Here is a 27,575-nt window from a genome sequence, read left to right on the forward strand (position 1 = left end):
AAAAAAATAATAATAAAAATTTCCCCTTTAAATTATTCCCAATGAGTCATTGGCCTTACTTATAATAAACATGTATACTGACATTCATTAAATAGCCTAAGCAAGCATAACCAGCATAAAAACACACAGTGGGATGCAGGCTAGTTAAAGGGACATTTTACTCAAATTAAAAATTATCTTTAATTGAAACTGCTGACACAGTTAAATATACTAGTGTTAGGCTTACAGTAAACCTCATTGTCTTCTCTGTAAATATTTCCTTAAAATCTCAGATTTTATATCCCTTTAAATATTTTCACTCCTCTGTTTGTCTTTTTTTTTTTTTTTTTTGTCTCACAGATCGTAACACTAAGATTGTAGACAACTTATCAATTAGTTTGCATTACAGAGAGAATTCAGTTACACTGCAAAAGAAATATCTGCTAACTAAATGGCAGATTTAAAAAGAATACAAAGAAAGGTCCCAAAAAATATATATTTTGCAAACTACTAATACAGTGTTATTGCTGCTAATAAAATGACAATTTTCTAGTGCTCTGTCTACACACGGAGTTCTGATTTTACAGACAAACAATTCAAACCATTACAATTTACTTTATATATACACAAACTTGCAAATGCAACTTCTCCTACATTTGAAACTATTCAGCTTGTATCACAAGTCATTACAAATACATTAATATAAAACAATTTTACAGTACACTGTCCCTTTAAGGACTAACCATTCATTACGTAAATTACATATGTATATTCTAACCATAATTTAGGCTGCTTGTATGATTTACCACACAAATTTCACCTCTGTATTGTAGCATGCCCTGCAGATTAATTTACTTGCAACAAAAACGGACGCACTTTTAAATAAACTTTCAATTACAGCTTATAACTATATGTCATTGGGTGCACCAACTCTGTGCACAGACCTTACAAATACAACATACGTCAACCCTTTAATCATACCAGAAACAGTTTCATATTTACCAGAGCGTGACATGTTTCAGGAAAACATATATTTATTAATTTTCCTCAAAATTTAAAATGTATTTGTATATATCTGAATCTGAAAAGATTGGCCATGTCCTCACAAATTGAGATAAATACATTTCAAATAATTAAATCTGTTACACTTAAATCTCCTTTTCTTACTGCACACACATACAACGGAACAGTTTTTTTAAATTTCTCTTCACTGACTCTACACAGCTGCTCACTGACAGATCTTTTTATGATCCCCCCTCCCTCTCTAGAGTGGGTGCCTTTCTGCCTGAAATAAACTTTTTCTTTAACAACACAAAAAGAGCAGCAGTAATAAAATGCACAGTCACTTAATATATATTTTAAGCACAAAACAGCACAGTAATTATATAGCAATAAAAAAGCAAACTTTAAAAGCAATTAGAAAATGCAAATGCAATACAGCAATTTGAAGTGTGCAAGCAGAAAAACAAATGCAATACAGCAAGTTCAGTTTATAGCAAGCATGAAAGAAACAGATTGCGCATAGACAAAGATAGCAAAACAATTTCCAGGCTGATACCACAGTTTATGGATAATATGCAATAAATTTTATGAATTATACCCCTTTATTTTACAACATATATACCGCATACAACACTATATACTTCAAATACCACATTAAATCCTTATATTCCAACAGAGACTCGAACTCCGTTTTAACCTTAAAATACTATATTTTAACCAATAAAAACATATGTCTCTAGAGGACTCTAACCTCATCATATGTCACTGGAGGCCTCTAACCTCATCATATGTCACTGGAGGCCTCTAACCTCCGACACTATTTAATATCAAAGAACCAATAAATATGTATCATTCAGAGGACTCTAACCTCAGATACCATATCTAATAAAAAAAAAAACAATTAACATGTATCATTCAGAGGACTCTAACCTCAGATACCATGTAATCAATAAACCATGTATCACTTGGAGGCCTCTAACCTCAGATACTACTTTATAACCAAAAATTTCCATAAAAAAACACAGATATGCATAACATACATACACATTCCCCACTATATTTATATATATTTTTTGTATAGATAACCTGAGTGTCTGGTCCTATAGGGTTCTAGTTTGACAATGGGTAAGCAAAAAACAGTGCAAAACAAGTGTTTTACTTACCCCTTGACAAGCTATCACTTCTGGACACCATTTGTTAGAGGACTCCTCTAGGACTACGACCCTCTTGTTCTCCTCTGCTTCAGGACTCTGGTATCGGCACTGCAAAGTTGTTACAAGTACTTGGAGGGTTGTTCCACAAAATACACACAAGGATATGTCTGCAGAACAACTCTAACTTTATTGGTCAGGATAGCGAGTTTATATACATTTCAGAATACATTGAAATCTGTAGTCATTAGCTCATTTCTAAGATAAGGAAAACATCTGGCATCCTGTAAGTTGTACATCACATTTGTCAGATATCCTTGAAGATATTAAGTAAATTTATGACTGACAGGAAAAAGGAGTAATGTAGGATCTCAAAATATTCCAATCTGATGTATAGCTACCTTTGACCTAACTAAAATTCCTTACATCAGCAGTGTTTTCTCACACATAGCTCAAGGGTTTAAAAGTACATGTAAAATGTGTGTATAAAGGTCACTATGCGTCTAGCTACAATTGAATATTAAAGGGATACAGAAAAGATACATTACAATTAAACATAACATATAAAATGATACAATGTATATATATGCTCCCTAGATATTATAATATTCTTACAATAAGAGTTACAGCATATAGGTTTAACAAGTGACGTATTCATAATTACATCATTTCACATGGTATTTCTATAAGAACAAAGAAACTCATAGAAAATATAATTGGAATAAAAGGAGTGTTAGGGAGTCATTTCTACAGGAATACCTAACTATAGATAAACAGTAACTGGGCCTCCTGGCCCAGCACAAATCACAGCCGTTTGACATCTTGTAGAGATAGCAATGCACATCGACAGGGTCATTCTCAGGGCTATTATATCTATGCAAGTCTCCCTAACATCAGCATATTTCTTACTACATAATAAACCACTATAATAAAAGTCTAATCATTACAAAATGGATGCGGGGAACAAGATGGCTGCCGTCAGGTTCATATTACCCCTAACACCCAGGGAATGTGTTTCCGCAGGCCAGCGCGGGTTATAGTGACGACGGACGCCAGCCTACTGGGCTGGGGTGCAGTCTGGAACTCCCTGAAAGCACAGGGTTTGTGGACTCAGGAGGAGGCCCTCCTACCGATAAATATTCTGGAATTAAGAGCGATATTCAATGCTCTTCAGGTGTGGCCTCAGCTGGCTTCGGCCGGATTCATCAGATTTCAGTCGGATAACATCACGACTGTAGCTTATATCAATCATCAGGGGGAACAAGGAGTTCCTTGGCGATGATAGAGGTTTCCAGGATAATCCGATGGGCAGAGACTCACTCTTGCCATCTTCAGCAATCTATATCCCAGGGGTAGAGAACTGGGGGGCAGATTTTCTAAGTCGTCAGACTTTTCATCCGGGGGAGTGGGAGCTCCATCCGGAGGTGTTTGCTCAACTGGTTCAGCTATGGGGCACACCAGAATTGGATCTGATGGCGTCTCGTCAGAACGCCAAACTTCCTTGTTACGGATCCAGGTCCAGGGATCCTCCGGCAGTACTGATAGATGCTCTTGCAGTACCCTGGTCGTTCAACCTGGCTTATGTGTTTCCACCTTTCCCTCTCCTTCCTCGTCTGATTGCCAGAATCAAACAGGAGAGAGCTTCAGTGATTTTGATAGCACCTGTGTGGCCACGCAGGACTTTGTATGCAGACCTGGTGGACATGTCATCTCTGCCACCATGGTCTCTGCCACTAAGACAGGACCTTCTGATTCAAGGTCCGTTCAAGCATCCAAATCTAATTTCTCTGCAACTGACTGCTTGGAGATTGAACGCTTGATTTTATCAAAGCGGGGTTTCTCTGAGTCGGTCATAGATACCTCGAAAGCCTGTCACCAGGAAGATCTATTATAAGATATGGCGTAAATATCTTTTTTGGTGCGAATCCAAAGGCTACTCATGGAGTAAGATCAGGATTCCTAGAATTTTGTCCTTTCTTCAAGAGGGATTGGAGAAAGGATTGTCAGCTAGTTCCTTAAAAGGACAGATATCTGCTTTGTTTTAATATTGCACAAGCGTCTGGCAGATGTCCCAGACGTTCGGGCTTTTTGTCAGGCTTTAGTTAGAATCAAGCCTGTGTTTAAACCTGTTGCTCCGCCATGGAGTCTAAATTTAGTTCTTAATGTTCTTCATGGGGTTCCGTTTGAACCCATGCATTCCATAGATATTAAGCTTCTATCTTGGAAAGTTCTGTTTCTAGTTGCTATCTCTTCAGCTCGAAGGGTTTCTGAATTATCTGCATTACAATGTGACTCGCCTTATCTTGTTTTCCATGCTGATAAGGTGGTTTTGCGTACCAAACCTGGGTTCCTCCCTAAGGTTGTTACTAACAGGAATATCAATCAGGAGATTGTTGTTCCTTCTCTGTGTCCTAATCCTTCTTCTAAGAAGGAACGTTTATTGCACAACTTGGACATAGTTCGTGCTTTGAAGTTCTATTTGCAGGCAACCAAAGATTTTCGTCAAACATCTTCTTTGTTTGTTGGCTATTCTGGAAAACGTAGGGGTCAAAAGGCTAAGGCTACCTCTCTTTCCTTTTGGCAGAAAAGCATCATCCGTTTGGCTTATGAGACTGCTAGACAGCAGCCTCCTGAAAGAATTACTGCTCACTCTACTAGAGCGGTGGCTTCCACATGGGCTTTTAAAAATTATGATTCTGTTGAACAGATTTGTAAGGCTGCGACTTGGTCTTCGCTTCATACCTTTTACAAATTTTCCAAATTTGATTCTTTTGCTTCTTCAGAGGCTATTTTTGGGAGAAAGGTTTTGCAAGCAGTGGTGCCTTCCGTTTAGGCTCCTGTCTTGTCCCTCCCTTCAAAGGTGTCCTAATGCTTTGGTATTGGTAACCCACAAGTAAGGATGAAACCGTGGACTCGATACATCTTGCAAAAGAAAACAAAATTTATATTTACCTGATAAATTTCTTTCTTTTGCGATGTACCGAGTCCACGGCCCGCCCTGTCTATTCAAGGCAGACAGTATTTTTTATTGAAAACTTCATTCACCTCTGCACCTTATAGTTTCTCCTTTTTCTTCCTTGGCCTTCGGTCGAATGACTGGGGGGTGGAATTAAGGGGGGAGCTATATAGACAGCTCTGCTGTGGTGCTCTCTTTGCCACTTCCTGTTAGGAAGGATAATATCCCACAAGTAAGGATGAAACCGTGGACTCGGTACATCGCAAAAGAAAGAAATTTATCAGGTAAGCATAAATTTTGTTTTTAAATGTAGAACAATTCAGATGAATCTTGAAAGGAGAACTGCAGATAAATCACAGAAATTGACATTAAATAAGAATAGCAGTACAAGTGTAAATGGGCTTTAATCAGAAAACTTTAAAACATACTCTGATTTCTTTAGAAAAAAAGTCAAAGAATCACAACTCTTGTATTTCTCTGACAAACTGCCATTTCTTTCATGTAATTAGCAAGAGTCCATGAGCTAGTGACGTATGGGATATACATTCCTCCCAGGAGGGGCAAAGTTTCCCAAACCTCAAAATGCCTATAAATACACCCCTCACCACACCCACAAATCAGTTTTACAAACTTTGCCTCCTATGGAGGTGGTGAAGTAAGTTTGTGCTAGATTCTACGTTGATATGCGCTCCGCAGCAGGTTGGAGCCCGGTTTTCCTCTCAGCGTGCAGTGAATGTCAGAGGGATGTGAGGAGAGTATTGCCTATTTGAATTCAATGATCTCCTTCTACGGGGTCTATTTCATAGGTTCTCTGTTATCGGTCGTAGAGATTCATCTCTTACCTCCCTTTTCAGATCGACGATATACTCTTATATATACCATTACCTCTACTGATTCTCGTTTCAGTACTGGTTTGGCTTTCTACTACATGTAGATGAGTGTCCTGGGGTAAGTAAGTCTTATTTTCTGTGACACTCTAAAGCTATGGTTGGGCACTTTTTTATAAAGTTCTAAATATATGTATTCAAACATTTATTTGCCTTGACTCAGGATGTTCAACGTTCCTTATTTCAGACAGTCAGTTTCATATTTGGGATAATGCATATGAATAAATCAATTTTTTCTTACCTTAAAATTTGACTTTTTCCCTGTGGGCTGTTAGGCTCGCGGGGGCTGAAAATGCTTCATTTTATTGCGTCATTCTTGGCGCGGACTTTTTTGGCGCAATTTTTTTTTTCTATTTCCGGCGTCATACGTGTCGCCGGAAGTTGCGACAAAAGTGTCGGCGTTCCGGATGTGGCGTCATTTTTGGCGCCAAAAGCATTCAGGCGCCAAATAATGTGGGCGTCTTTTTTTGGCGCTAAAAAATAGGGGCGTCACTATTGTCTCCACATTATTTAAATCTCATTATTTATTGCTTCTGGTTGCTAGAAGCTTGTTCACTGGCATTTTTTTCCCATTCCTGAAACTGTCATTTAAGGAATTTGATCAATTTTGCTTTATATGTTGTTTTTTCTATTACATATTGCAAGATGTCCCACGTTGACACTGAGTCAGAAGATACTTCTGGAAAATCTGCTGCCTGGTGCTGGATCTACCAAAGTTAAGTGTATCTGCTGTAAACTTGTGGTATCGGTTCCTCCAGCTGTTGTTTGTACTGAATGTCATGACAAACTTGTTAATGCAGATAATATTTCCTTTAGTAATGTTACATTACCTGTTGCTGTTCCGTCAACATCTAATACTCAGAGTGTTCCTGATAACATAAGAGATTTTGTTTCTAAATCCATTAAGAAGGCTATGTCTGTTATTCCTCCTTCTAGTAAACGTAAAAAGTCTTTTAAAACTTCTCATTTTTCAGATGAATTTTTAAATGAACATCATCATTCTGATTCTGATAATGGTTCTTCTGGTTCAGAGGATTCTGTCTCAGAGGTTGATGCTGATAAATCTTCATATTTATTTAAAATGGAATTTATTCGTTCTTTACTTAAAGAAGTCTTAATTGCATTAGAAATAGAGGCTTCTGGTCCTCTTGATACTAAATCTAAACGTTTAAATAAGGTTTTTAATTCTCCTGTAGTTATTCCAGAAGTTTTTCCTGTCCCTGATGCTATTTCTGAAGTAATTTCCAGGGAATGGAATAATTTGGGTAATTCATTTACTCCTTCTAAACGTTTTAAGCAATTATATCCTGTGCCATCTGACAGATTAGAGTTTTGGGACAAAATCCCTAAGGTTGATGGGGCTGTCTCTACTCTTGCTAAGCGTATTACTATTCCTACGGCAGATAGTACTTCCTTTAAGGATCCTTTAGATAGGAAAATTGAATCCTTTCTAAGAAAAGCTTACTTGTGTTCAGGTAATCTTCTTAGACCTGCTATATCTTTAGCGGATGTTGCTGCAGCTTCAACTTTTTGGTTAGAAGCTTTAGCGCAACAAGTAACAGATCATAATTCTCATAGCATTATTAATCTTCTTCAACATGCTAATAATTTTATTTGTGATGCCATCTTTGATATCATTAGAGTTGATGTCAGGTATATGTCTCTAGCTATTTTAGCTAGAAGAGCTTTATGGCTTAAAACTTGGAATGCTGATATGTCTTCTAAGTCTACTTTGCTTTCCCTTTCTTTCCAGGGTAATAAATTATTTGGTTCTCAGTTGGATTCTATTATCTAAACTGTTACTGGAGGGAAAGGAACTTTTTTACCACAGGATAAAAAATCTAAAGGTAAATTTAGGTCTAATAATCGTTTTCGTTCCTTTCGTCACAATAAGGAACAAAAGCCTGATCCTTCATCCACAGGAGCGGTATCAGTTTGGAAACCATCTCCAGTCTGGAATAAATCCAAGCCTTTTAGAAAACCAAAGCCAGCTCCTAAGTCAACATGAAGGTGCGGCCCTCATTCCAGCTCAGCTGGTAGGGGGCAGATTAAGTTTTTTCAAAGAAATTTGGATCAATTCCATTCACAATCTTTGGATTCAGAACATTGTTTCAGAAGGGTACAGAATTGGCTTCAAGATAAGGCCTCCTGCAAAGAGATTTTTTCTTTCCGTGTCCCAGTAAACCCAGCGAAGGCTCGAGCATTTCTGAAATGTGTTTCAGATCTAGAGTTGGCTGGAGTAATTATGCCAGTTCCAGTTCTTGAACAGGGGCTGGGGTTTTATTCAAATCTCTTCATTGTACCAAAGAAGGAGAATTCCTTCAGACCAGTTCTGGATCTAAAAATATTGAATCGTTATGTAAGGATACCAACATTCAAAATGGTAACTGTAAGGACTATCCTGCCTTTTGTTCAGCAAGGGCATTATATGTCCACAATAGATTTACAGGATGCATATCTGCATATTCCGATTCATCCAGATCACTATCAGTTTCTGAGATTCTCTTTCCTAGACAAGCATTACCAGTTTGTGGCTCTACCGTTTGGCCTAGCAACAGCTCCAAGAATTTTTACAAAGGCTCTCGGTGCCCTTCTGTCTGTAATCAGAGAACAGGGTATTGTGGTATTTCCTTATTTGGACGATATCTTGGTACTTGCTCAGTCTTCACATTTAGCAGAATCTCATACGAATCGACTTGTGTTGTTTCTTCAAGATCATGGTTGGAGGATCAATTTACCAAAAAGTTCATTGATTCCTCAGACAAAGGTAACCTTTTTAGGTTTCCAGATAGATTCAGTGTCCATGACTCTGTCTTTGACAGACAAGAGACGTCTGAAATTGATATCAGCTTGTCGAAACCTTCAGTCACAATCATTCCCTTCGGTAGCCTTATGCATGGAAATTCTAGGTCTCATGACTGCTGCATCGGACGCGATCCCCTTTGCTCGTTTTCACATGCGACCTCTTCAGCTCTGTATGCTGAACCAGTGCTGCAGGGATTACACAGATATCTCAATTAATATCTTTAAAACCGATTGTACGACACTCTCTGACGTGGTGGACAGATCACCATCGTTTAGTTCAGGGGGCTTCTTTTGTTCTTCCGACCTGGACTGTAATTTCAACAGATGCAAGTCTGACAGGTTGGGGAGCTGTGTGGGGGTCTCTGACAGCACAAGGGGTTTGGGAATCTCAGGAGGTGAGATTACCGATCAATATTTTGGAACTCCGTGCAATTTTCAGAGCTCTTCAGTCATGGCCTCTTCTAAAGAGAGAATCGTTCATTTGTTTTCAGACAGACAATGTCACAACTGTGGCATACATCAATCATCAAGGAGGGACTCACAGTCCTCTGGCTATGAAAGAAGTATCTCGAATACTGGTATGGGCGGAATCCAGCTCCTGTCTAATTTCTGCGGTTCATATCCCAGGTATAGACAATTGGGAAGCGGATTATCTCAGTCGCCAAACGTTACATCCGGGCCAATGGTCTCTTCACCCAGAGGTATTTCTTCAGATTGTTCAAATGTGGGACTTCCAGAAATAGATCTGATGGCTTCTCATCTAAACAAGAAACTTCCCAGGTATCTGTCCAGATCCAGGGATCCTCAGGCGGAAGCAGTGGATGCATTGTCACTTCCTTGGAAGTATCATCCTGCCTATATCTTTCCGCCTCTAGTTCTTCTTCCAAGAGTAATCTCCAAGATTCTGAAGGAATGCTCGTTTGTTCTGCTGGTGGCTCCAGCATGGCCTCACAGGTTTTGGTATGCGGATCTTGTCCGGATGGCCTCTTGCCAACCATGGACTCTTCCATTAAGACCAGACCTTCTGTCACAAGGTCCTTTTTTCCATCAGGATCTCAAATCCTTAAATTTAAAGGTATGGAGATTGAACGCTTGATTCTTAGTCAAAGAGGTTTCTCTGACTCTGTGATTGGTACTATGTTACAGGCTCGTAAATCTGTATCTAGAAAGATATATTATCGAGTTTGGAAGACTTACATTTCTTGGTGTCTTTCTCATCAATTTTCCTGGCATTCTTTTAGAATTCCGAGAATTCTACAGTTTCTTCAGGATGGTTTGGATAAAGGTTTGTCTGCAAGTTCCTTGAAAGGACAAATCTCTGCTCTTTCTGTTCTTTTTCACAGAAAGATTGCTAATCTTCCTGATATTCATTGTTTTGTGCAAGCTTTGGTTTGTATAAAGCCTTGGAGTTTGAATTTGGTTCTGGGGGCTCTTCAAGCTCCTCCGTTTGAACCTATGCATTCATTGGACATTAAAATACTTTCTTGGAAAGTTTTGTTTCTTTTGGCCATCTCTTCTGCTAGAAGAGTTTCTGAATTATCTGCTCTTTCTTGTGAGTCTCCTTTTCTGATTTTTCATCAGGATAAGGCGGTGTTGCGAACTTCTTTTCAATTTTTACCTAAGGTTGTGAATTCTAACAACATTAGTAGAGAAATTGTGGTTCCTTCATTGTGTCCTAATCCTAAGAATTCTAAGGAGAGATCATTGCATTCTTTGGATGTAGTTAGAGCTTTGAAATATTATGTTGAAGCTACTAAGAATTTCCGAAAGACTTCTAGTCTATTTGTTATCTTTTCCGGTTCTAGGAAAGGTCAGAAGGCCTCTGCCATTTCTTTGGCATCTTGGTTGAAATCTTTAATTCATCATGCTTATGTCGAGTCGGGTAAAACTCCGCCTCAAAGGATTACAGCTCATTCTACTAGGTCAGTTTCTACTTCCTGGGCGTTTAGGAATGAAGCTTCGGTTGATCAGATTTGCAAAGCAGCAACTTGGTCTTCTTTGCATGCTTTTACTAAATTCTACCATTTTGATGTGTTTTCTTCTTCTGAAGCTGTTTTTGGTAGAAAAGTACTTCAGGCAGCTGTTTCAGTTTGATTCTTCTGCTTATAATTTCAGTTTTTTTCATTATAAAATATAAACTTTATTTTTGGGTGTGGATTTTTTTCAGCGGAATTGGCTGTGTTTATTTTATCCCTCCCTCTCTAGTGACTCTTGCGTGGAAGATCCACATCTTGGGTATTCATTATCCCATACATCACTAGCTCATGGACTCTTGCTAATTACATGAAAGAAAACATAATTTATGTAAGAACTTACCTGATAAATTCATTTCTTTCATATTAGCAAGAGTCCATGAGGCCCACCCTTTTTTGTGGTGGTTATGATTTTTTTGTATAAAGCACAATTATTCCAATTCCTTATATTTATGCTTCGCACTTTTTTCTTATCACCCCACTTCTTGGCTATTCGTTAAACTGATTTGTGGGTGTGGTGAGGGGTGTATTTATAGGCATTTTGAGGTTTGGGAAACTTTGCCCCTTCTGGTAGGAATGTATATCCCATACGTCACTAGCTCATGGACTCTTGCTAATATGAAAGAAATGAATTTATCAGGTAAGTTCTTACATAAATTATGTTTTTTCAACCCTTAAAGGGATTTGAAACCCAAAATGTTTCCCTTATGATTCAGAGCATACAATTTTAAACAACTTTCCAATTTATTTTATTATCTAATTTGCTTAGTTCTCTTGGAATCCTTTGTTTAAAAGCATACTTAGGCAGGCTCAGCAGCTGGAAGTTAGCTGCGGATTGGTAGTTGTACATGTATGCCTCTTGTCATTGGCTTACTGATGTGTTCAGCTAGCTCTCAGTAGTACATTGCTGCTCCTTCAACAAAGGATGCCAAGAGAATGAAGCAAAATTTAAAATATAAGTAAATTGGAAAGTTCTTTAAAATGTATGCTCTAGCTAAATCATGAAATAAAATTTTGGGTTTTCTGTCCCTTTTAATATGCAATCTGGTTTATAGATCTGGTAGTAGAAAACTGACTAATTCTCTTTGAACTGGCTGAGTCTGTTTGAAGTGTACTATAATGTACTCGGTCACTCTAAATAAATGGGAACAGGTAAAAAAATTCCCAAAAGTTTTAAAGCAGTATCCTCCTATTTTTCTAGGACACCATTTTGAAGTATAGTTGATCTATAAACAATGTTGAGATAGATGGAAAAGAGAGAAGTGGCCCAACAACAGCTCAACAGACAAGCTCAAAAACGTTTCCTGCAGGAATATATCTTGCTTTCTTTAACATTTTGTATATATAGGATACTCTTCTTGTTAGCTTCTCATATAGCCTTTATAGTGCTCTCCCCAGGACCTTTTAAGGGCGTACACCACCTGGCTAAAATTTTAGCCATTATTAAGATTAGCTAATATTAAAATTATTAAATTTTTAGTGCACAAATTATCATTAAAATACATTTGTGTTAAAGGGATAGTAAAGTCCAAATTAAACTTTTATATGATTCAGATAAGGCATGTAATTTTAATCAACTTTCCAATTTACTTTTATCATCAAATTTGCTCTGTTCTGTTGTTATTCTTAGTTGAAAGCTAAACCTAGGTAGGCTCATATGCTAATTTATAAGCCTGTGAAGGCCGCCTCTGCATTCATTTGTGCTTTGCATAGCAGAAAATGATATAATATTAGAAAGTATTACACTTCCCCTACCCAGCTACTTTATAATGCCACCCGGTTGTCAACATTTTCTGTGGAGGAGACTGGTCTCTTTGTGGTTACTTTGTTTACTATTAGAATTAAACCGTTCCAACAGCACTATGCTTGTTTATTCATCTTTATTGGAACAAAGATAAAAGCCAATATGGCGACATTTCAGGCTAACAACCCATGGCGTGAGTAAGGGTTTTTAGCCCAAAATGTCGCCATATTGCATTTGATCATTAGGTTACAATAAAGATGAATAAACATGCATAGTGATGTTGGAATTGTTTATTTGGACATTCTATTAGATTTTGCAGTAACTCCATCCAAACTTGCACATGCTGAGGAAATTTGTGAGTTGTCAGAACCAGCTTTTGTGATTTACTATTATAATTATACTTTACTATATAATTAAACCTGTGGTCATGAAGCTTTGGTTTCAGGGGTTGCTCACTCTGGATTGAAATAGGGAAAATTAATCTGTGTACTTTTCATACACTGTAATTCAAGAAGTAGAAGATTCCCTAATTTATTATGTTGTGAGATAAGTGTTGCTATTTTTCCCTCTCAGTGTATGCCAATTTCCTACCATATATTATTGTTTTCAGAGAATTTTTTTTGGAGGAATCATATCTTCTCCTCTTTATTATTTTTTTTTAAATAATACAGTTCGAAAAATGGTTGATTTCTTTAACAGGAATGTGCAGATGGTTTTGTAGTGTTTAACCATGTTATCTTCTTCTAGGCTTTATTCTGAGGATGGTGAGCATGTGGTTTTAATCCACACAAAAGACGATAAATTCTATGCCATGGATTCTGCGTGCCCCCATGAAGGTATTCTATTTATAAGTCATAGTAATTTTTGTTATATAGATTTTGGTGAGAAATTACATAATTAGGTCCTGTTGTGGTGGCTTAAATTATTGTATTTAATCACATTTTCCCCTTAATGTCTCTTCTTGGCAGGGGGACCATTGGAACAAGGGGACATTGAAGAACTGTGCAGTGGTCGCTTGGCATTAATATGCCCATGGCATGATTTTGAATTCTGCTTGGAAGATGGCTCCTCATCTTCTGGACTACAGGTCAGATCATAGTAGTATTTGTAATGGAATTAGGTTGTTGGTGTAATACGTATATATCTATTTTATGCTGGCCTAAACCCAGTCCAGTTATGTCACTCCTAAAATGTTTGATATTGTTTTGGTCCAGTTGAAATGTAATTTTGGCATATGCTTTGAGAATCATTAATTGATTTAGTGAGGACATCCAAATAATGTCTTGTCTGTCATGTGATGTATCTCATTTTGTCTTACTTTGTCTCAGAAATCCTTTTGCTAAGGTGAGGTGTTTTGACTTTCCAGCCATAATGTGTTGCATTAAAATGACATTAAACACAAAATGTATTTTCCTAATTAATGCATTCATTTAATGAAAGAAAATAGACAAAATTACAATATACATTTATTTTTTATTTAGCTTGCTTTTTATATAAATAGTATTATGTTTTGCAAGATGCAGCTTTATGTAGCTTAAGTTCAGGCTGGCATAAGCGAGTCTGCAGCCGCAGTTAAGAAGCAGCGGTCATCAGACTGCTCTTAGCTGGCGAACTGAAATCACCCAGATCAAGTCCAACCAAGGTGATTGACGGCCCTTGCTGGCACGCGTTTGGCCACCTGCTAGCAAGGGGCGGCATTGCACTACCACCTGCTGGTGCAATGATAAATGCGGGCAGTGTATTGGCGGCTGTGATACTGGGTGGACAGGTTCACTGGATCGAGCCTTGCCTGCCCGGTGCTTCTTAAATGTCGGGCATAAATGAAATTGCTATTAAAGGGACTGTAAACAATGTTTAATAAAAATTATGCATTTGAAAATTATAATATATTATTTTATTTATTAATGTTATGCAGAGCAAAAGCGCAGTGGAAGCATTAAAAATATTTATTTGATTTTTAGCTAAACTAGCCTTTTCTGTCCGCCTACGGAAAAAAACCTTTTTTATATACTTACCGTCATTGCCCCTGGAGCCAACAGCCGATCGAACGTCCGTCTTCTACTATTTTTACAGCGCGCGGTCCCTCTAGACGTGCGCATGCGCGCTGCAATCCTGCTTCTTCCCTATACACAGAATCGCAATGCTTCGTTGTGCATTGCGATTTTGTGTTTCTGATAGAGCGGTGAGTCACTCCTACAGATGAACGAGCAAGTGTAATAAATTTGGAATTAAACTGCAATACTTTTTTCACACTATGTTTTGATTATTAAAAAATCGATTGCACCCTCAATCATATTTGCATAAATATTTTAAAAGAAATATACCACACAGATCATAACTCCTATTTCACACACTTTACATTTATTGATCCATAGGATATATAGGTAGTTAGTGTGATATATATATACAGTATCTCACAAAAGTGAGTACACCCCTCACATTTTTGTAAATATTTTATTATATCTTTTCATGTGACAACACTGAAGAAATGATACTTTGCTTCAATGTAAAGTAGTGAGTGTACAGCCTGTATAACAGTGTAAATGTGCTGTCCCCTCAAAATAACTTAAACGCACAGCCTTTAATATCTAAACCGTTGGCAACAAAAGTGTGTACACCCCTAAGTGGAAATGTCTAAATTGGGCCCAATTTTCAATTTTCCCTTCCCGGTGTCATGTGACTCGTTAGTGTTACAAGGTCTCAGGTGTGAATGGGGAGCAGGTGTGTTAAATTTGGTGTTATTGCTCTTACACTCTCTCATACTGGTCACTAGAAGTTCAACATGGCACCTCGTGGCAAAGAACTCTCTGAGGATCTGAAAAAAAAAGAATTGTTGTTCTGCATAAAGATGGCCTAGGCTATAAGAAGATTGCCAAGACCCTGAAACTGAGCTGCAGCACAGTGGGCAAGACCATACAGCGGTTTCACAGGACAGGTTCCACTCAGAAAAGGCCTCGCTATGGTCGACCAAAGAAGTTGAGTGCACATGCTCAGCGTCATATCCAGAGGTTGTCTTTGGATATTATACGTATGAATGCTGCCAGCATTGCTGCAGAGGTTGAAGGGGTGGGGGGGTCAGCCTGTCAGTGCTCAGACCATATGCCGCACACTTCATCAAATTGGTCTGCATGGCTGTCATCCCAGAAGGAAGCCTCTTCTAAAGATAATGCACAAGAAACCCCGCAAACAGTTTGCAGAAGACAAACAGACTAAGGACATGGATTACTGGAACCAAGATAAACTTATTTGGTTCAGATGGTGTCAAGCGTGTGTGGCGGCAACCAGGTGAAGAGTACAAAGACAAGTGTGTCTTGCCTACAGTCAATCATCGTAGTGGGAGTATCATGGTCTTGGCCTACATGAGTGCTGCCAGCACTGAGGAGCTACAGTTCATTAAAGGGAATCATGAATGCCAACATGTACTGTGACATACTGAAGCAGAGCATGATCCCCTCCCTTCGGAGACTGGACCGCAGGGCAGTATTCCAACATGATAACGACCCCAAACACACCTTCAAGACAACCACTGCCTTGCTAAAGAAGCTGAGGGTAAAGGTGATGGACTGGCCAAGCATGTCTCCAGACCTAAATCCTATTGAGCATCTGTGGGGCATCATCAAACGGAAGGTGGGGGAGCGCAAGGTCTCTAACATCCACCAGCTCTTTGATCTCATCATGGAGGAGTTGAAGAGGACTCCAGTGGCAACCTGTGAAGCTCTGGTGAACTATATGTCCAAGAGGGTTAAGGCAGTGCTGGAAAATAATGGTGGCCACACAAAATATTGACATTTTGGGCCCAATTTGGACATTTCCACTTAGGGATGTACTCACTTTTGTTGCCAACGGTTTAGACATCAATGGCTGTGTGTTAAGTTATTTTGAGGGGACAGCAAATTTACACTGTTATACAGGCTGTACACTCACTACTTTACATTGTAGCAAAGTGTCATTTCTTCAGTGTTGTCACATGAAAAGATATAATAAAATATTTACAAAAATGTGAGGGGTGTACTCACTTTTGTTAGATACTGTGTGTGTGTGTGTATGTATATATATATATATATATATATATATACACACAGACACACACATATATATTGTAACAAGAACCTTCTAGGGTTTAAATGCAATAGAGGACAATCCAATTAAAGTTTTCAAAACTTTATTTTCTTCCAAAATAGCAAGGTGACTTTAACAGCAGCATACAGTTTGTTCACAGGTAAGGCAAAAGGAACAGATTCAGTTTCTGCACAAGCTTCTAAAACAGCAAATCTTTGTCTGCATTGTCTGCAGCAATACAAATGTCCTTTACAGAATGTAACAGCAAAAAGAAATCCAGCAAAACGTTTAGTACATCATATTTTTCACAACACATCATATCAGGCCTCCTGCCTGGCTGTAATCTACGTAGCTAGAGAAATGCTTCCCTTTTAAACTCTAGGAGCAGTAATCATGAGCCACACCTGAGTTTAATTGTCTTTAACAGCTGTAAGGTATTCACAACTAAAAAACACTAATCACTTCCCTGGAGTTTCTTAGCAAAATGGTAAAGTGAAATGTATTAAACTTGGTCTAATATATACTCCCTCTATCACCAAACCAGACTTTCTGTCACACTTCCTCCCCCCCAGCTCACACTTGGTGGAGTGAGCGACCATAGACATTAAAGAGTGTACCCTTGAAAGACCATCAGCATTACCCTGCAAAAGACCTGCTCTGTGCTCAACAAAGAAATCAAAAGGCTGCAGACTATCCATTTGAGAGGAGCATTAGCTGTAATCAACCTGAATTTCCTCCCCAACAAATAGTACTGAAGAGACTCCAAAGCCCACTTCTTCTTCTTTTTCAACAATAGAGTAATTTTTCTCTTGTTGGTTTAATTTTCTACTAAGAAATAATACAGGATGTTCCTCCCCTTGGTACACTTGGGAAAGAACAGTCCCCACATCAACATCAGAAGCATCAGTCTGCACTATAAAATCTTTACAAAACTCTGGATTTATCAAAACTGGATAGGCACACAGGGCATCTTTCAAATTCTTAAAAGCCTTGTCTGCTTCTGTAGACCATTTAACCATCACTGGTGATTTTGCCTTTGACTTGTTTCTTAGTTAGGGGCTGGGGCCATTTTTGTATGGCTTCTATTTTAGTTGTCTGTGGCTTAACTAATCATCTCCCAATTGTATATCCCAAGTACTTCGCTTCCTCTAAACCTATGGTACATTTTGAAGGATTCGCAGTTAAGCCAGCAGAGTCAAATGGAGTCAAGAACTGCCTGAACTTTTGGGAGATGGGATTCCCAATCTGTACTATAAATGATTACATCATCAAGATACGCTGCAGCATAATGAACATGGGGCTTTAGAATTCTATCCATCATTCTCTGAAATGTTGCAGGAGCACCATGTAACCCAAATGACAAAACTCTATACTGAAACAACCCATCTGGAGTTGAAAAATCAGTTTTCTCCTTTGCCTGATCAGTGAAGGGTACCTGCCAATAGCCTTTGTTAAATCAGTTGTTGTTAAATAACGTGCTTTTCCTAGTTTTTCTATTAACTCATCAACCCTAGGCATTGGTAGGTATCAAATTTTGAAATACAATTTAATTTACGATAATCGTTACAAAATCGTAAAGTATCATCCGGTTTAGTAACTAACACAATTGGACTGCTCCAATCACTGTATGATTCTTCAATCACCCCAAGTTTTAACATTTTTTCCACCTCCAATTTAATAGCCTCCCTACGGGCTTCAGGAACTCTATAGGGTTTAAGGGAAACATTTTTCCCTGGTTCTGTAACTATGTCATGTTTAATTATGTTAGTTCTCCCTCGCATCATGGAAAAAACCTCTCTGTTCCTTCTAATAAAGTCCTTGACCTCTTGCATTTGATGCACAGATAGGGTTTCAGAAACATTTACCTGTGGTTCAGTAACAGGTATCTCTGTTGTATTTACCGCACACAAAACCTCCCTATCCTTCCAGGGTTTCAGTAAATTAATGTGATTATATCTGCTCAGGTTTTCTTCTCCCTGGCTGACTCACCTTATAGTTTACATCACCCACCTTTTCAATGACCTCATATGGGCCATGCCAAGTAGCCAAAAACTTATTTTCTACTGTAGGGACTAAAACTAGTACCCTGTCACCAGACTGAAACACTCTTACCCTAGAATTACGATTACAACTGTGTTTTTGTGCTTCTTGGGCTTTTCCCATTTGTTCCCTAACTATGGGCATGACAGCCTCCATTTGATCCTGCATTTGAGATATATGCTCAATAACACTTCTATAGGGTGTAGTTTCTTGTTCCCATGTCTCTTTAACAATATCAAGTAACCCACGTGGATATCGACCATACAAAAGTTCAAAAGGTGAAAACCATGTTGAGGCCTGAGGAACTTCCCTAATAGAAAACATTAAATAAGGCAATAAAATGTCCCAATTTTTTCCATCCACATCAATTGCCTTCCGTAACATACTCTTTAGGGTCTTATTGAACCTCTCTACCAGCCCATCAGTTTGAGGGTGATATACTGAGGTTTTCAGCTGCTTAATATGGAGCAGTTTACACAATTCTTTTGTAACCTTAGACATAAAAGGAGTCCCTTGATCTGTCAACATTTCCTTGGGTATACCCACTCTACTAAACATAAGCATAAGTTCCTTTGCTATACATTTTGCAGAACTATTACGTAGGGGTACTGCCTCAGGATAGCAGGTTGCATAATCCAGGACAACCAGTATATACTGGTGTCCTCTGGCTGACTTCACCAGTGGACCTATCAAGTCCATGGCAATTCTTTCGAATGGCACATCAATGATTGGTAAAGGCACTAATGGGAGCAGTTAGCTGGCACTTGGGACATGAAGAGCAATAATTATTAACGGCCTTAAACACACCTGGCCAGTAAAACCTTCTAAGGACCATTTCTTTAGTCTTATCCATTCCCAGGTGCCCCCCTAGTATGTGAATATGTGCAAGATTTAACACTGTATTACGAAAAACTTGAGGTACCAACAACTGTTTAACAATATCTGTGCCCTTTTTGTCTATTCTGTATAGCAGGTTATTATTTACTTCAAAGTGAGGCTAGGATAAGGTAATGGATTTTCTGGCTGTGAAATAACACGATTTACAAACCGGATATAATTTCTTGCTTCAGCCAAAGTGGGATCCTCCCATTGGGCACTTTTAAAATTACCACAATTAACCTCCAAATCTAATAAATCATCATTGCTTTCTGTACTAACACCTGGCTCATTATTCTGGATAGGCTGGTCTCCTATCAATACAGGCATAGGACAATAAGTTTTACTTTACTGTTTTCGGTCAAATCAATTTCAGAAAAAGGAAACACAAAATCCTCAATTGTTTCATTTCCTTTGGACTCCTTAGCTGAATTTACTATTAAAGCCCATAATTAAAAAAAAACTTAGGAAAATCTCTTCCTATCACCACCTCATGAACTAATTTGGGTACTACACCTACCCGATGTTTTAAAGAACCACATTGTGTTTCGAAATTTACATCAGCTATAGCATATTCACGTTTATCACCATGAACACAAAGAATACCCATTTTATGCATATGATCTATAGTCACATCAGGTACTATACATTTTGCCACTAATGTAACCATACTACTTGAATCAAGTAATGCTTTACACATTCTATCATTTACAGTCACCAAACACATGTGAGAGACATCACTATTATCAGGATGAATACAGTTAGACAGAAATGAGAGCGGCCCTGTATTATCACTTGTATTATAGTCCATCAGTTCTTCTTTAAGGGCACAGTCTCTGGCAACATGACCAACCTCATTACACTTAAAACATTTAATACTATAATTAGATTTCCTTCCAGGTTGGTTATATTTAAATGTTCCTCTATTTCCCAGAGGAGTGTCCCTTGTATCTTGTAATATAACTGTTGGTCTCTCACCCCCCTTCCCCCTTGAACAGTCTTACCAGTTCTTGTAGATTTCTGGCAAATAGGAGAGGAGGGTAAATCTGCTGGAGGTAAATGCAAAACTTCTCCTGCCGCAATATACCTTTCCACTAAAGCAATCAGTTGGTCTTCAGTTTGAGGGTCACCCTGACTGACCCATCGACGCAGGGAAGCAGGTAATCCTTGCTGAAAGCGATCCATCACCAATATCTCCACAATCTTATTAGTGGAGTTAACCTCTGGTTGCAGCCATTTCCTGGCAAGGTGAATGAGGTCAAACATCTGTGATTTTGCAGCTTTATCAGATGCATATCTCCAAGAGTGGAATCTTTGAGCACGTACTGCAGAAGTCACTCCTAGGCGTGCCAGGATCTCAGCCTTCAGCTTGTCATAGTTACTGGCTTGCTCCGGCTCTAGGTCAAAGTAGGCCTTTTGAGGTTCTCCACTTAAAAAAGGTGCAAGTATGCTCGCCCACTCATCTGCTGGCCATCCTTCTCTTTCCGCTGTTCTCTCAAAGGCAAGAAGATACGCCTCAACATTGTCCGCTGCAGACATCTTTTGAATATAGTGACTAGCTTGTATAACTTTAGAGCCTTGACAGCCACCAGCAGGATCAGAGCTCAGTCTCTCAGATATAGCTTGAATCTCTTGCCGCAACGTGCAGTACGCTCTCTGTGTTTTTGCAATAATCATAGCGTTCTCCGTATGTGCCAACACCAACTGCTGCAGAGCTGCACTGTTTTCAGCAGCTTTTCTATTGGCCTCCTGTTGCACAGCGGTAGACTGAATCAGTGCTTTAATAACTTCCTCCATGTTGTTTGCAAATTATAAAACCCACAGACATAAAATGTGGCGGCCCGCCTTCTCCACCATATATAACAAGAACCTTTGACAACCACTGTCTTCTAGGGTTTAAATGCAATAGAGGACAATCCAATTAAAGTTTTCAAAACTTTATTTTCTTCCAAAATAGCAAGGTGACTTTAACAGCAGCATACAGTTTGTTCACAGTCTCTGCACAAGCTTCTAAAAGAGCAAATCTTTGTCTGCAGCAATACAAATGTCCTTTACAGAATGTAACAGCAAACAGAAATCCAGCAAAATGTTTAGTACATCATATTTTTCACAACCAGGCCCGGACTGACCATAGGGCATTCCAGGCAAATGCCTGGTGGGCCGCCAGTTACCTTGGCCCCACCCACCGAGTACTTTCACTGTGGCTCTTTGTTTGTGGGAAACTTATTTTTTTGTGACATGATGTTATAGCTGTTGGGCCGCAGGTTACCTTAGCCCCGCCCCCACCCACCATTACCGCACACGCACACACAGCTCTGTCCACTAAATGTTACTGTAGTTTAGTGAGTGAGCCATCATCACAACTTGTCTAGGGATGCTCTAAAATGTGAGGCTAGAGGAGGAGTTAGGTGCTGTTGTTTTAGGTTATATAGAGGGCCGTTACTCGGGGTGGCTGCCCAGGGCGCAAGAGTTAATAAAGATTTATCCCCAATGTAAAAGGTGGTAAAATGCAGAGCAGGAAATATAGAGTAAAGACAATGCGTGCAGTCTGATCACTTCTATGTTGTGTGCTATAATCACTGTGTTTGTACTGTATGATTGCTGCTGTGTGATCACCGGGTGCTGAGTGATCTTGAAGCAGGCAGAGCCAGCAGTCAGGCAGGCTTTACTTACGGGAAGCCAGGAAGCTTGAGACCGAAAACCATGACAACATTTATGTAATGATTAGAAGTCTTCTTGTCTCAGTGACTGACAGCTGCATCTTCCAATTAGCATTGACTAAACAAATGCAAGGATTGGAATGCAGGACCCCCAGCAGCACACACTGGCTGCGATCGGGCAGCGCTCCAAGCGAACTGGGACTCGCTTGGAGCGTTTTTCTCACACTTGCAAGTGAGATGCCTGATGTTTTTTGAGCCCTCTGATGACGTAAGTCCCAGCGCTTCCAGTGTGCTGGAAAAGCTGGGACTTTTCAGAGCAAGCTCAAACGCTTGGCAACATGGCACGTGTTGCTGTGGAGGCCGCCATGTTTTTATAAGCAGCAGAGGGACCGGTGAGGCGGATAAGTCTGACAGCAGCATTAAGTACAGGGCAAAGTGGTTTAGTAACCTATCTCCACTTTGCCCTGTACTAAATGCTGCTGTCAGGCTTATCCAGTGTTATTGTTTCCCCAGTGTCTCTGGTTTCTCCTGCCTCTCGGCAAACATCAGAACTCTGACCCACCTCCATTCAGTTGCTCTCAGCTCAGCATCTGTATTATTATTAGCTGAATTGGGCAGGATAAGCTACAGGGGCTGAGCTGAGAGCAGCTGAATGGAGGTGGGTCAGGGTTCCGATGTTTGCCGAGAGGCAGGGGAAACCATTCTCGGTGTTGTAAAAAAATAATCCTCCACTTAGACACATACAAATTAAAAGAGAGACACAATTTGTACGGTCAGCTACAAGGGAGCTTGGTAAAAACGATCGCATGCACAAAGTCCATTATTGTGCAGCAGATCCCATTGCGCATGCGATCGTTTTCTCTAAGCTCCCTTGCTTGTGACGTCACCCAGCGCCACGTCATCGCTGGAAGTGAAGCGCTCCCACTAGCTCCTGAGCGCTGCCCGAACGCGGCCACAGTCTGATCGGACTATACTGAGACTGAACAGCAATGTGAGTTTATTCCCTTCCCTGACAGCAGACAGTGCAGCTGCAGTGAAGTTCAGCTAAAAAAATAGGTATTTGTTCCTCTTAATAACACTGTAGTTGTGTGCAGTTTAGTTCAGAAGTTTAATAGCAACATCTATGAGCTTTCATTCTAATTTTAATGCATTTCCTTAAATACTCTGTCTATTCAAATAAACAATATGTGCAAATACATTATTTTCTTCATGTAAAAATATTCTTATCCAGTTTACCTATTTTTTTAAAAATAAGTTATCTGTCTATCTTTGCATCTATCTATATCTATCTGTATTTATGCAACTATATCTACATTTCTGTATTTGGCTATCTCTGTGTGCATCTGTTTGTCTATAGCTCTGCATCTGTATGTCTGTCTACGTATATCTATCACTTTTATCTGTCGCTCTCTGTATCTGTCCATCTTTCTATCAGTATATTTCTCTCTCTATATCTGTCTGTTTCTCACTCTCTATATATGTCTGTTTATAGCTCTGTGTATGTGCCCATCTTTCTATATATTTCTCTCTATCTGTATCTGTCTGTCTATTTCTCACTTTATATCTCTCTCAGTATCTGTCTGTCTCTTTCAGTATCTGTCTCTTTCAGTATCTGTCTCTTTCAGTATCTGTCTCTTTCAGTATCTGTCTCTTTCAGTATCTGTCTCTTTCAGTATCTGTCTCTTTCAGTATCTGTCTCTTTCAGTATCTGTCTCTTTCAGTATCTGTCTCAGTATCGGTCTCTCTCGGTATCTGTCTGTCTCTGTATCTGCCTGTCTCTCTCTCTGTGCCTGTCTCTCTGTAGCTCTCTCTCTCTGTATCTGTCTCTCTCTGTATCTGTCTGTCTCTCTCTTTATCTATCTCTCTCTGTCTCTCTCTCTCTCTCTCTGTATCTGTATGTCTCTCTGTATCTATCTGTCTCTCTCTGTATCTATCTCTCTCTGTATCTCTCTCTCTCTCTCTGTAGCTGTCTGTTTCTATCTGTATCTGTCTGTCTCTATCTGTATCTGTCTCTCTGTATCTATCTGTATCTGTTTATCTCTCTGTATCTATCTGTATCTGTCTGTCTCTATCTGTATCTGTCTCTCTGTATCTATCTGTATCTGTTTATCTCTCTGTATCTATCTCTCACTCTCTGTATCTGTCTGTCTATTTCTCTCTCCCTATGTTATTTGTCTGTCTCTCTGTATCTATCACACTCTCTGTATCTGTATGTCTGTCTATCACACTCTCTGTATCTGTCTGTCTATCTCATTCTCTGTATCTGTCTGCTGTCTGTCTATTTCACTCTCTGTATCTGTCTCTCTATCACACTTTATGTCTGTCTGTCTATCACACTCTGTATCTCTCTGTCTATCTCATTCTCTGTATCTATCAGGCTCTCTGTATCTGTCTATCTCACTTTCTGTATCTGTTTGTCTATCTCGTTCTCTATATCTGTTTGTCTATCTCGGTCTATGTATCTGGCTCTCTATCTACAGCTCTCTTCTGTATCTTTCTATCTATATCTCTCTCTTTGTACCTGTTTACAGGGAGTGCAGAATTATTAGGCAAATGAGTATTTTGACCACATCATCCTCTTTATGCATGTTGTCTTACTCCAAGCTGTATAGGCTCGAAGGCCTACTACCAATTAAGCATATTAGGTGATGTGCATCTCTGTAATGAGAAGGGGTGTGGTCTAATGACATCAACACCCTATATTAGGTGTGCATAATTATTAGGCAACTTCCTTTCCTTTGGCAAAATGGGTCAAAAGAAGGACTTGACAGGCTCAGAAAAGTCAAAAATAGTGAGATATCTTGCAGAGGGATGCAGCACTCTTAAAATTGCAAAGCTTCTGAAGCGTGATCATCGAACAATCAAGCGTTTCATTCAAAATAGTCAACAGGGTCGCAAGAAGCGTGTGGAAAAACCAAGGTGCAAAATAACTGCCCATGAACTGAGAAAAGTCAAGCGTGCAGCTGCCAAGATGCCACTTGCCACCAGTTTGGCCATATTTCAGAGCTGCAACATCACTGGAGTGCCCAAAAGCACAAGATGTGCAATACTCAGAGACATGGCCAAGGTAAGAAAGGCTGAAAGACGACCACCACTGAACAAGACACACAAGCTGAAACGTCAAGACTGGGCCAAGAAATATCTCAAGACTGATTTTTCTAAGGTTTTATGGACTGATGAAATGAGAGTGAGTCTTGATGGGCCAGATGGATGGGCCCGTGGCTGGATTGGTAAAGGGCAGAGAGCTCCAGTCCAACTCAGACGCCAGCAAGGTGGAGTTGGAGTACTGGTTTGGGCTGGTATCATCAAAGATGAGCTTGTGGGGCCTTTTCGGGTTGAGGATGGAGTCAAGCTCAACTCCCAGTCCTACTGCCAGTTTCTGGAAGACACCTTCTTCAAGCAGTGGTACAGGAAGAAGTCTGCATCCTTCAAGAAAAACATGATTTTCATGCAGGACAATGCTCCATCACATGCGCCCAAGTACTCCACAGCGTGGCTGGCAAGAAAGGGTATAAAAGAAGAAAATCTAATGACATGGCCTCCTTGTTCACCTGATCTGAACCCCATTGAGAACCTGTGGTCCATCATCAAATGTGAGATTTACAAGGAGGGAAAACAGTACACCTCTCTGAACAGTGTCTGGGAGGCTGTGGTTGCTGCTGCACGCAATGTTGATGGTGAACAGATCAAAACACTGACAGAATCCATGGATGGCAGGCTTTTGAGTGTCCTTGCAAAGAAAGGTGGCTATATTGGTCACTGATGTGTTTTTGTTTTGTTTTTGAATGTCAGAAATGTATATTTGTGAATGTTGAGATGTTATATTGGTTTCACTGGTAAAAATAAATAATTGAAATGGGTATATATGTGTTTTTTGTTAAGTTGCCTAATAATTATGCACAGTAATAGTCACCTGCACACACAGATATCCCCCTAAAATAGCTATAACTAAAAACAAACTAAAAACTACTTCCAAAACTATTCAGCTTTGATATTAATGAGTTTTTTGGGTTCATTGAGAACATGGTTGTTGTTCAATAATAAAATTAATCCTCAAAAATACAACTTGCCTAATAATTCTGCACTCCCTGTATAACTATATGTATTTATCTACCTATAAGCATCTTTTTTTGTATCTATCACGATCTGTATCACACTTATCTATCAGTCTCTAGTTTCTCTCAAGTATCTGTATAACTATAGAGCTTCACACATCATGTATATTTTATAATTTTACATATACCTCTATGTAAAACCTAGCTGTATCCTTAGTGTTTGATATAAACTTGTCCTGAGAAATAAATGTAACATAGATAGTTTGTCTGTATGTATTTATGTGTGTGTGTGTGTGTGTTTATATGTATTTCTATTTGCACTTTTTTTTGTAGAAGACTATTTTCAGGATAAATATGTGTGTGTGTGTATGGGAGGGCCACCTTCCCTTAAAATGCCTGGGCCTATTTTTGGTCCCAGTCTGGCCCTGTTCACAACACATCATATCAGGCCTCCTGTCTGACTGTAATCTACTTAGCTAGAGAAATGCTTCCCTTTTAAACCCTAGGAGCAGTAATCATGAGCCACACCTGAGTTTAATTTCCTTTAACAGCTGTAAGGTATTCACAACTAGAAAACACTTATCACTTCCCTGGGGTTTCTTAGCAAAATGGTAAAGTGAAATGTATTAAACTACTCCCTCTATCACCAAACCAGACTTTCTGTCACAATATATATATATATATATATATATATATATATATATATATATATATATATATATATATATATATATATATATATATATACATACAGTATATATATATATATATATATATATATTGTAAAGAGGTGTATGGGGGAGGTGCTCGAAGCGCTAATACAGAAAGGTCGGTTCAAAAGTGTCTAAAACAATATACATCTCAATAATGGCTAAAATAAATATTGTTATAAAACTAAGTTAAAAAACAGTAGTTAAAAATATGTTGTTTAGCGAAAATAATAATGTTATCTGGAATAGATAGACAAATGTATATCTGCAATGACGCCAGAATATATAACCATTAATGACATAAAATCCAATTTTCAAATTAACTATACAAAAACAAAAGTGCAGATACAAATAGGAATATATGAGGGTACGTGATATACAATGCAGGGAAATAGTTTGGAGTCTATTGTAACTGGTGGGAGTCCAGCATTGCAACATTTTACATGGTAACGCCCACAGGGAATGATAAGATTCCTGTCAATAGGTCCTAACATACCAGATTCGTCACTTGCTCAAGTCACACAGAACTGAAGCAAGAAAAGAGAGAGTGCAGGGACGAAAAAACGTTGACCTGCCACTGCCTGCACTGATATCATTCTTTGCATATCTTTGTCATCCACATATTCATCGGTTTTATGTAAACTTCTGTGGAAATAGAGTTGAAAAGAATAACACAGT

The 27,575-nt window shown here is 39.0% G+C and overlaps 1 protein-coding gene across 2 annotated transcripts in view; it reads left to right on the forward strand.

Annotated features, from left to right (window-relative positions):
- Positions 1-27,575, forward strand: part of LOC128663311 (uncharacterized protein HI_0077) — a 265,688-nt gene that overhangs the window by 24,273 nt on the left and 213,840 nt on the right. For both annotated transcript variants that reach the window (XM_053717579.1, XM_053717580.1), the window contains exons 2-3: positions 13,245-13,333; positions 13,466-13,584. In XM_053717579.1, the coding sequence (XP_053573554.1) occupies positions 13,245-13,333; positions 13,466-13,584 (208 nt within the window). The remainder of the gene's footprint in view (positions 1-13,244; positions 13,334-13,465; positions 13,585-27,575) is intronic.

This window comes from Bombina bombina, chromosome 6 (assembly GCF_027579735.1).
Source record: "Bombina bombina isolate aBomBom1 chromosome 6, aBomBom1.pri, whole genome shotgun sequence".
Lineage (NCBI taxonomy): Eukaryota > Metazoa > Chordata > Amphibia > Anura > Bombinatoridae > Bombina > Bombina bombina.